Here is an 11,657-nt window from a genome sequence, read left to right as displayed (position 1 = left end):
AAGTTGAACGGCCTCTCCTCAGCAAAGGTCATCAAGAAGTCCGTGTACAGCGTTGTGGACGCCTTCTGAATGACCTCAAACATCACGGCGATTGGGCCATCTTCTTCTCGGACAAAAGACCTTCACAGTCAATCCAGTCTTCAACAAACAAAATGACCGCATCATCTGCTTCAGCAAGGACCAGGCCAGCATCCGCAAGGTGACCAAGACCAAGCATCCGGCCAGTGTGATGATGCTGGGGGTGGTGGCTTCAACCGGGGACAAGATGGCACCCATTTGGTTCCCGTCCGGATACCGGCTCACTGCCGCCGATTACTTGGAGGTCTTGAGCACCAAGGTTTTGCCATAGGTGCTGAAGATCTGGAAGAAGTCTGGCAACGCCACGTATGTGTTCCAGCAGGATGGGGCGCCGGCCCACACGGCCAACAAGGTACAGGCCTGGATGGCCAAGAACATGAAGTTTTGGCCCAAGGACTTCTGGCCACCCCATAGCCCCGACCTCAACCCACTGGACTTCAGCATTTGGTGGCATGTAGAGTCCAAGGCCTGTAGAACCCGCCACAACAATATCGAGTACCTCAAGAACTCCGTCAACCAGTACTGGAAGACCATGAGGAAGAGCTACGTCATCAACGTGTGCAAGTCCTTCTGCCGCCGCCTGGAGAATGTCCTCGAGGCCAATGGAGGCCCTATTCATAAATAACTACCAAGATACTTTATCTTACCCTGCTTCAATAAAATATAACATGTATTACATCATCCAGATCAATCAGGAGTCCTTGATGTGCATCTTGCGTAGTGGTCTCAATACTTTTGCAATGCCCGGTACAACCACAAGGTCTTGTTGAATAGATGAGCTCAGCCAAGTTTGAGCCCAAACCTATGCTTATGGTGCATCTACACGAGAAACATTCTGTCACAAAGTTTGCCTAATAATTTCGGAAATGTTTGGTATTTGACAAACTTATCTCCAATGACGCGTCTACACGTGAGACCACGACGCATCCAAATTACCTTGCCAAATAATTCTTGAGAAGTCGATTTCAAAATGGCTGCAAAGAAGAAGCTAGCAAAAGCTGCTTACATTTCTCATGCATTCAAACGACAAGACGAGCTGAAGCACATTGACGTGGAGGGACCAAGACTACAAAGAGCATTCTGGGCGAGGCCATGGCTCTTAGCTCGGAAAAATGATTGTAGCACCGTGTACCCCGAAATCGAAACGGACACAGAAAAGTTTAAGGCCACGTTCCGAATGGACCTGTCCACATTTGAGTTGATCTTTCGTCGCATTGAAGGAAGAATAACTAAGATTGCAACCAACATGAGACAACCCATTCCCCCGCGAGTCAGATTACAAGTGGCCTTGCGGTACTTGACCTCTGGTTGCTCATTTAAAGTGTTGGAGGAGGCCTTCAGAATAAGTTCCAAGGCCATTGCCCTGATTGTGCCTCAAGTTTGTGACGCCATATGGCAAGAGTTCGCTGAGGAGGAAATTAGAAGTCCCCAAACGCAACAAGAGTGGCTCGAAAAGGCCAAAGTTTTCGACTCAAAGTGGAATTATCCTTTTTCCTTGGGAGCCCTTGACGGAAAACATTGCCTTGTAAAATCATTCGGCAATTCAGGTTCTCTTTTTTACTCCTACAAGCAAGATTTCAGCGTTCTCCTCCTGGCACTTGTTGATGCCGAATACAGGTTCATGTATGTAGACATCGGTGCACCAGGAGGTAGCAATGATTCTGGTGTCATGAAAGTATCAAACCTTCAATCAGCTCTTGACAATGGCAACCTTAACCTCCCTGTGGAAAAACATCCATTGGGTGTTGATTATCATTTCATCGGTGATGACGCATTTGGATTTACGACTCGTCTTGTTAAGCCTTATCTTTCTCGAGGGCTGACTGCGCAACAAAGAATATTTAACTACAGATTCTCATGGACCCGGAGAGTGGTTGAGAACGCGTTTGGCATCATGTCGAGCAAATTTCGCGTCCTCCGAACGGCTAATCACCAGAACTACGAGAACTGTGTCAAGACAATAAAAGCAGTTACTGTGCTTCACAATCTCTTGCTCAAACCCCATGAGATTATTACTGCGGACGCTGAGGGCTCTTCCTATGAAAATTGTTCCATTATGGACCGTATCCAATCGCAATGTGGGAACAGAACCGGCACTACTGAGGCCCGTGACCAACGAGACAAGATGGCTCAACATTTCTTCTCTGGTCAGGGACAAGTTCCTTTTCAGTGGGAATGAGCCTTTTACGCCTGAATTTTCAATGAGCTCAATGATATTTCATTGAATCAGTTCAAATTTGTAATTCTCATGGAGCACGTAAACTTTGTTTATAACGTTAAAGTATTGCCTAATAATAATGATAATCATTACATTGTGACTCCAGGTAATGTCAATTTGGAAAATGTAGATAAGTGTGCGTATTAATATCATGTTATATAAGGTAATAAAACTAAAAAGTTTATTTAACCTTTATGAACCATTTAAGGTATGTACAGAAATCGAAACAAGAAAAGAAAAAAATGATAAAATAGTTCACAAGAGTGTGAAATCACAATGATGACCAGAATTGATTCAGTAATCATGAAAAAATGAAGAGGGGAATCACAGACAGTACATAACCAACCAAGTATGTAGAGGTAAATGATGAAAATCTTAGTTATTGCAGGAGAGAGGGTGGGTCCGATTAAACAGATCTTATGTCAGCTCCCGTCATTGATGGCATTGGGCCGGGAGCCGGACAAAGATGCGTGACCGTAATATTCCGACAAGCCAAGGACAATATGGTGTTATCAAGTCTGATAGGGAAGGACAACTTGTGGCCGGACATCACCTCCGAAAATACTTTTGGACACTGACCTAGCCAGCCCGAAAGTGAGGGGCTCGGTCTCGCATCCATGCACTGCTGGCATATTGGGGCACGCACAAGTCCCTTTTGAAAGACTTGAAGAAGGTGACATCGGCAGATTTGAGTGCGGATTGAGCAGAGTTTGGGAAGGCACAGGTGTAGGCCAGGATCAGGTTTATGAAAGTTCGGAAGAGTTGAGAACATTGGGAGCGGGAGGGTTTTGATGTGAAGTTCATTACAAATTTGTCTTTCCTTTTGGAGTTCAGAGTGTGAAACCGACAAGGTTAAAACTATTGACGCCTTCAATTGGGCTCTTGTTTATGTGGCAGTTGGTGGAGATATTATATTACCCATATAGATATTATGGCCTTCATCTCGATGTAACTGAATCAATAACTTTGGAAGCATAGAAATATGATATGGATATTGGCAGGGGATATCAGGCTGATGGCAGAGTCTTAAGTACGTCTTGGAAAGAGACAATTTGAGATAGTCCACGAATTTAATTGCTAGCGTTATGCCGGACCATTATGGCCGTGTGTGTCTGCAGAGGGTTGACTAATAACCGGCCAAGAACCTCCAGGAATGGGCCGATGATTCTGTTGTCTCTAATGATCTGGTCCAACTTGAATCAGATCAGTCTTCTTTGGACGAGGTCAAGGAATCCATCCATCCATTCCATCTAGCTTTGGGTTGGCTCGCTCAAGTCTTGCTCACAGACGGATGTAAAAGAAGGGGCCGGGTCCATGGCCGGGTCCGGGACCAGACCGGACTGAGCCAGAGGACGACAGGCTCAGGGTGGGTGGGTTGACTGGGGTCGACATTTTCATTGTCTGGACGGGAGGAGATGAATCCGGATTCCGGAGATAAGTGTTGGTTGGTTGGTTGATGGATCGATGGATCGATAGATCATCATTCAATCCTCGATAGGAGATGGAAGTGTGACTACTCAAGGACTTGGACTACTGCATTAAGAGGGGATGGGATGACATCTGATGACTTTGAACATCGATTGACAATTCCAGGCCCCTTCATACTCCAAGTTGGGGTTACCCTGCGTCAAAATGGACCATAATTAATACATTTTTCTTTGTGATAAACCATAATGGATCGAAAGAGTTAAGTTCCATAATTACTGAAAATGGACACCTTGGTTGGAATCGCTGTGGAGGATACTGTTGTCCATGAAATATTTGCTCTGTGGCAAACAAACTTTAAACATGTTCAAATCGAGAAATGTTTGTGAAATGCTTGTGAAATGGCAAACAATGTTTGTCAAAAGGCTAATTATTTGCCGAATTATTTGTCGTGTAGACGCACCATTAGGGAACTCAGGAGACATGTTCAAAGTTATGTAGTAAACACTACATAAAATTTGAATTTTCGGCCTGCTCTTGGTCAGAAACATAAGCTTTCGACGACATAACTTTGAAACGATCGACTTTGCATGTAAATGATATAAAATTGACCTACCGTTAATTGAAAAGATCTAAGTTTCTTATTTTATTATTTTCATTCGAAAAGTGGCTCAGAGTGGCTATGACCAAGAGCAGGCCGATTTGGCGGGAAGCTCGTTCACAGTCCATATTTCTAGAAGTCTGTGATTGGACAAAGGTTGGAAGAGACCAATCGAAAGGCTGATGAAGATTTGGCGATTGAATTGACTTACATCAACGCCGAAAGGAAACGACTCGACCTGCTCCCAGAGAGTCTTAAGAAGGAACGCATTAACTTGAAGGATAGGAGTGAAAAACGATCATCGAAAATTTTGGATGTATCTGGAGGTGGAAATTCGGCGGGAACATTGAAGCCTCAACCGAGGGTATTGGCACGTCAACCAAGGCCGATGAAGCCTCAAGAGAGGCCGATCGAGCCTCAGGAGAGGCCGGTGGAGCTGACCTTGAAGCTGTTGAATATACTGCCGCCTCAACTGGAATTACTGTGGCGTCTATTGGAGTCTCCGTCAGGGCCATTTGATCCACATCGATCATGTGAATCGACATTGATATCTGGTCCTTCATAATCGGCATTGGAATCATTGCAATATCGACCGGTTGTGGGGAAAACTCGTTATGAAGCAAAGCTGGTGTTCCGTGAACCAAAATTTTATGCATATTTTTTCGAGGTTTCGTGTTTTATTGAATGAGATTTTCCCGAAGAATAAACAATTAGTGCGGTGAAAAGCCGCCATTGATAATGGAACGATAAAAAGATAGAATATGGTCCTGCTTCCGTTAGTGTATTCACTCAGCGCCCTATCAGTTTTCAAGTGCTCAAGACGGAAACTGGTATACCAGAAGTTGCAAAAGCCAAGGCTCAACATCCCACGGATTCATCACCAGATGACAACACAACGATCTGACGAAGACTTTAGCGGGTGTTTTAGGTTTGACGTCAGATTTCACAAGAGATGTTCCAGGATTCGATGGATCAGATGTTCTGAAGTTAAAAAACCTGGGAACAGACAGCAGTATTAATGAGAAAGGCTGGTATTTCTCCCGTTCAAATGCTAACTAGGCTGAAATCAAAAGTCAATGGTCAGGCATCAACTCTCATTGAGAACTTATCTGCAAACCCAGCAAATTATGATGTCGCCATTCAGACACTCAAGCAATTTTATAGCAATCCCGTGCTTCAAGTAAGATCAGTCATGGATCAATTGATTGATTTACCACATTGCCTTAACACGTTTGATCTCCATGCCAAAGTCAATAGTATCAATCAGAGCTTTGACGGTCTAAATTTGTCGTCGGATCAACTCTACAATTTAATGTTCATCAATTTATGTCTGAGGATGGTCCCAACAGAAGTTTGTTCTAGCTTTTCTATAACGCAGAGACGGTTAAGGGAACAAGGCGATCCCAACGTGGACATGGACCAAAAGAGATCGATGCATTTGCCGGACGACAATTTCCAGAAAGCATTGGCCATCTACTGAGCCATTAACAGGAAAGTTTGTCATGACCCAGAAAAATCCCGCTTAGTTGATGCATCTTACCAAGCCTTTGTGGATAAGGGCTATCCTGAATATGTACCCTCAGATGATAATATGGGCCCTATTTCACGAACCTTTTACCTTGAAACCCATCCAATGTTCAAGTTGTCATCCTCAACAACCCCATGCAGAATCATTCACAATGCAGCGTCAAAAGATTGGACAGGAAAGAGCCTAAATGAGGGGTTGCTGTCTGGTCCAAATCTGATCCCAGATCGCGTTCAGACACTCAAGGTTCAGAATGAAAGGAGCCCCTCTTGTTCTGGAAGCAAGCAAGATGTTCATGTTGATTCACATTGAGCAGGACAATGATGCTCTACGTTTCATTTGGACCAACATTGACCTTTGGCGTAGTCCCATCACCCTTCCAAGCCATTTGGGTTATAAAAGAGCACGCAAACACTTTTTGTGATGGTTTTCCCCTTGCGGCCGAGGCTATGGAGGATATGTATGTTGATGATTTGCCCAAGGGTGCTGATTCAGCGCATGAGGCGCAAACCCTGGCGCAAGAGATGTTTGACCTCCTCCAAATACCAGGGATGCAAATAACATCTTTTTACATTCACATGAGGATATCTGAATGGAAGGTTTTGTTAAAGACATATGCCTTGTTACAGACCTTGCTCATTTTGCCACCAGAACTGATCATTGTTTTCCGTGTAGGTCAACCTACAAGGACAAAAAAATATGCTCCACTTTATATCCCCTTTAAATCCTCCTAAACTGTGTGGTTCCGCTTTTCGGAAAATCACCCTCTCCAACTCCAGCCTAAGAATGGACATCACTCTTCCAAAACCAAGTTGACGAAATTGCCCTCCAAACCCAAACCCAAACTCTCAAAACGTAGGAAGATTGTAGCTTACCCCTCTTCCTCGTCGTCCGTGTCTGAAGCCTCTGACTCAAGTGAGAAATCCCTGGAATTGCCTAATGGCCGAAAAATTTCACCAAATGAAGGTCGACCACATCCCCTCGTTTATGCAATCAGCAGGTCGCACGATTCTGATCCTATGGGTGTTGAAGAAGAAACAAACCCAGCAGGCTAGTGATTTTGTCATGATTAAATTGCATTGGATGTTGAAATCTCCCTTTAAATCTAAAAATGTGTAAGGTTGATGCCGTTCAAAACTAGGGAAGTTTAGTTTCCTTTTGTTGACCCTGTAGTCCCAAGCTCTATGAATTGGACAGTTCAAGTCCTCTATAAAGTGAGATTCGAGTCCTCTAAGAAAGTGAGTGGAGAGGTTTGAGTCCCCTACATGAAGTGAGAGGAGAGGTTCCAGTCCTCTACTTTAAGTTAGAGGAGAGGTTCAAGTCCTCCAAATAACGTTAGAGGAGTGAGATGAGTTAGAGAAGTGAGATTCGAGACCTCTAAGAAAGTGAGTGGAGAGGTTCGAGTCCTCTACATAAAATTAGAGGAGAGATTCAAGTCCTCTACTTTAAGTTAGAGGAGAGCTTCAAGTCCCCTAAATAAAGTGAGAGGAGAGGTTCAAGTCCTCCAAATAACGTTAGAGGAGTGAGATGAGTTAGAGAAGTGAGATTCGAGTCCTCTAAGAAAGTGAGTGGAGAGGTTCGAGTCCCCAACATAAATTAAGAGGAGAGGCTCAAGTCCTCCAAATAACGTTAGAGGAGAGGTTCCAGTCCTCTGAATAAAGTTAGAGGAGAGGTTCAAGTCCTCCAAATAACGTTAGAGGAGTGAGATGAGTTAGAGAAGTGAGATTTGAGTCCTCTAAGAAAAAGAGTNTTGAGTCCTCTAAGAAAGTGAGTGGAGAGGTTCGAGTCCCCAACATAAATTAAGAGGAGAGGCTCAAGTCCTCCAAATAACGTTAGAGGAGAGGTTCCAGTCCTCTGAATAAAGTTAGAGGAGAGGTTCAAGTCCTCCAAATAACGTTAGAGGAGTGAGATGAGTTAGAGAAGTGAGATTTGAGTCCTCTAAGAAAAAGAGTGGAGAGGTTCGAGTCCCCTACATAAATTAAGGGGAGAGGCTCAAGACCTCCAAATAACGTTAGAGGAGAGGTTCAAGTCCTCTAAATAAAGGGGGAGGAGAGGTTTGGGTCCTCCTAAAAATTGACAGGTATGAGTCTTGTCGAAATTGTCAGGTTCAAGCCCCCTAGTAAGTGATTAGATTTGTGTCCTACAGAATCTTATTAAACCATATACCATAGAACAATAAATGTTTGAGAGGCTGAGACCGTCAAAGTCCTCCAGTGGTATGACTGATCACAGACCCTTATGAGAAATGACGACTTTCACTCTCCCACTTCTGAAGGCCCACGAGACCACTATTTTGCGAGAAAACTGCAATCAAACCCAACCATTGGTTCATTGCTTTCAGGGTTGGTGCAGCAAGCCTTGACGGTTGTCAATGGTTGAGCAAGGAAATTAAAAAGGATCAACTATCCCACTACTAGAGTGGCGATGCACAACAGCCTGATATGGTTATTCGCCAAGGGGGCCATGAAAACGCTACTCTGGTATCTTTATCTTGCTAAGGATATTTGGTTGGCTAGGCTGTGGGGGTCGGCCCCCCCCAACGCATTACAACCTGGATAAAGCCTCAAGATTAATAGACAAAGATATGAAGATAGTAAATGGCGTCATCAACACTCTGGCAGAGATCACCAAAGCAGCCAATCACGAAATCACCATGGCGTATATAATGACAACGGTTTCAAGATGGTCCAAGACTTTGAAGGGGACGATCTCTACTCGCAAGACGCCCTCAGATTGCTTTCCCAAAGATTGGTGGATGGGTTCAATAGATGTCTTCTCTGGGTACTATCACATTAAGGTGGCGACAGAGCATCAGACCTTGTTGGGCATGAAATGGACTTGAGCCAATGGGAGAACCAGTTTCTATGAGTGGAGAGTAGCGTTTCTTGGAATATCCGATCTGGTGTACTTCTTTACAAAGCTCATGATGCCCATCAAGATTTATTTGCACTCGCACGGCATTGCTGCCTTCATTGATATCAATGACTGCCTTATATTAGGTCATTCTAAAGCAAACTGTGAATTGAAGCTAAAATTCGCCCAACAAACATGGAAAAATGCAAGGTGGATTGAAAACCGGGAAAAAGCTATGGAACCCACGCAAATTGGAACCTTTCCTGGTTTGACCATTAACCTAAGGGAGCAAAAACTGCATGTTCCCGCAATGAAGATATTGCACATTACCAGACTGATAGATGTGGTCATGGCTTAAGAATCTATACACGTCCGTGAACTTGCCAAACTCTACGGCCTCATATTAACAGGCTTATTAGCTTTCAGACCCATCATCCATTTGCTCTGCAGGACCAACTAAGCTTGCTTATCAAACGCTCCCCCCTTGGGACTGCCTAGTTGACTCCATACCTGCCATCCCAGAGCTCACCTTTCTGAAAAAGGAAATCCATAACTTGAATGGCTTTCCGATGATGTGACAAGAGCACCAAATTCCTTCTAACATGAAACTGACACCTTCTGACGCCAGCAGTAAAGGATATGCGGTGATTAGCCTAGCATGCCAAGACGAATTGTCCCACAAAAAGCACGTCGGTCCTTGTGGGAATAAAATAATGGGGAGGGTTTTCACAGAATCAGAAAGGCGTCAGAGTTCGACTTTCAGAGAACTCCTTGCCTTATTTGACTTTTACATGGCCAACGGCTCCCAACTACGGGGAAAGGCCATCACCCACTTTACAAACAACGTGGTTGTCACTCTCATCATGCAAAAGGGGTCCAACAAGGCAGAATTTCAACACATGGCCATCAACATATACAAGATGTGTAAACGCAATGACATCCGACTTCGAGTCATTTGGAAAAGACCCTGGCATTCAATTAGCTGATGAATGGTCGAGAGCCTTTGACATCGATTCATGGGGTCTCGCCCATCAGGATTTCATGAATATTTGCTCTCTCTTCCCTGCTTTCACCCTTTGACTTATTTGCATCAGAGGAAAATGCCAAATGCGAGCGTTTTGCATCAATCATCTTTTCCCCATCGGCTTTGACTAGGAATGCCTTTACTCTGAATTGGTCAGCTCTGGGATTTTGTTGGACATGTCCACCCACCAGGCTAATGGTAGCTTCACTGGGACATATTGCCCTTTTGTAAAGCCCGTGGGGTTCTGCTCGCCCCAAGGTGGCCTTCACTTCACTGTTGGCACTTCTTTTCTGAAGATGGTGTGCACCTTAACAGACTTTTTGTCTCAGTCTCCTTCACGTTCCTTGTCCTCGTTAAAGGACCTCATGTCACAAATGAAATCTTCTCAGAGATACCAAAGTTCCCAATCATGTTATTGCGATATGACGGCTCCATTCACTCACCATTCATTTCCCTACAACTCAAAAGCCATTGCGTGTTCAACGGCTGTGATGTGTGTTCCAGGACCGTTGCGGCCGTCCAGAAACTTTTCTTCCTCACGGACCTGGCAACTTCAGCACGCTCAATTTCCGTTGTACGATCAGCAAGCCCCTCAATTGCCGCGTTTCACTCTCAACATGGTTTCCCGTCGCCCTGCACGTCCCCCGACTTAAAACCCCTACTTACGGGTATTACAAAACGTTACGGAAAAATGCCAAGTCAAAAGCAAATACTGTTAAAATATCAGTACCAAGCCTTCCTCTCTATTTGCCTTGGTCCATTTATACGAGCCGGTACAATCTATGATTTTCGCACACCCTGGACCGAACTTACCCTTCTGCACACAAGTAGTCGGTGGGGAGATTTGCGCAACCTTAAACAAGCGTAAAAATGACCACCTTCATCTCGGTCATACATTATTCCTCAAATCTCGAGACTCCATTTTCTCCTCGAATCAGTGCCCGGCTATCCTTACACTGGGTACTTAATTCCGTCAATGAAAGGATCTGGACTTACAGTTTCGATCCTGGCAGATATCCCAGCTTCTTACAAAAGCTGCCGAGATGCTCAAAAAGAAGTTCTGGCTCAAATGGGGCTCAATCCGAGTCTATTCGGCCTCCACTCAGGACGAATAAACACTACCGTTCTTCTCAAAAACGCATGCTTTACGTGCCCAGATATTGCTAGCAGAGTGCGTTGGTCGTCAAATTCCTCTATGCCCCTTCACTATGCAAAGAGGGCTAGAACACAGACTGATTTCATGGATGATTGTCTTGCTCTTTGAACGCCTTCAATAAACGTCTGTTTTTATTCCCTACCCACAAGGTTCCTTAGGTTGGTTAACTCGTCACCTCTTTAAATCACTCCTTGACGACCTAAACACGGCTCTCCTATTCGTTCCATTCAGTTTATATTTTGCCTAATTAATTAATATATCAAATTCCTCCAATTTTAACCCCATTACATTGCCCATGTCCACCTAGATTTATCAAGATAACTCGATTCTTTGCTTTCCTTTGCATAAGAGAAGGTGAATAGAAATAATATTTTTCTTTAACGTAGCAAAAAAACTCATAAGTGGCAAACCCAAAGCCATTCAAGATATTCCACCAATTTTTCATTCAACGGAATCGGTGATGAAAATCCTGGGTGTCATTTGGAACCCCCAGTCTGATGAACTAACTAACTTTTAATTTTGCCAAGACAGTGGACTTGGCCAAGAAGAATTTGGGTACCAAACGCACGATCCTCAACCTAATCGCTCAACTGTGCGACCCTCTCGGTCTGCTTTCTCCTTTCATTATTACAGCAAAAATAATCCTGCAGGGGCTGTGGCAGGAAGAAATCGGTTGGAACGTCAAACTGTCCGAAAATTTGGCGACCATATGGAACGATTGGCTGAACGAGATCGATCTTTTAGAGAAGATTGCAATTCCTCGATCTGTCTTATCCA

The 11,657-nt window shown here is 44.2% G+C and overlaps 1 protein-coding gene across 1 annotated transcript; it reads left to right on the top strand.

Annotated features, from left to right (window-relative positions):
* Positions 1–912: 912 nt before the first annotated feature.
* On the top strand, positions 913–2,452 carry LOC131893283 (uncharacterized). The gene has a single exon (XM_059243264.1). The coding sequence runs from the start codon at positions 1,049–1,051 to the stop codon at positions 2,255–2,257; it is 1,209 nt and encodes a 402-aa protein (XP_059099247.1). The 5' UTR covers positions 913–1,048; the 3' UTR covers positions 2,258–2,452.
* Positions 2,453–11,657: the final 9,205 nt, after the last annotated feature.

This window comes from Tigriopus californicus, chromosome 2 (assembly GCF_007210705.1).
Source record: "Tigriopus californicus strain San Diego chromosome 2, Tcal_SD_v2.1, whole genome shotgun sequence".
Lineage (NCBI taxonomy): Eukaryota > Metazoa > Arthropoda > Copepoda > Harpacticoida > Harpacticidae > Tigriopus > Tigriopus californicus.
The sequence above is the reverse complement of the archived record's forward strand: the minus strand, read 5'-3'. Positions and strand labels throughout refer to the sequence as shown.

Bases quoted from the DNA above. Each gene is read 5' to 3' on its own strand.
- LOC131893283 (XM_059243264.1), top strand. From the start codon at position 1,049: ATGGCTGCAAAGAAGAAGCTAGCAAAAGCTGCTTACATTTCTCATGCA.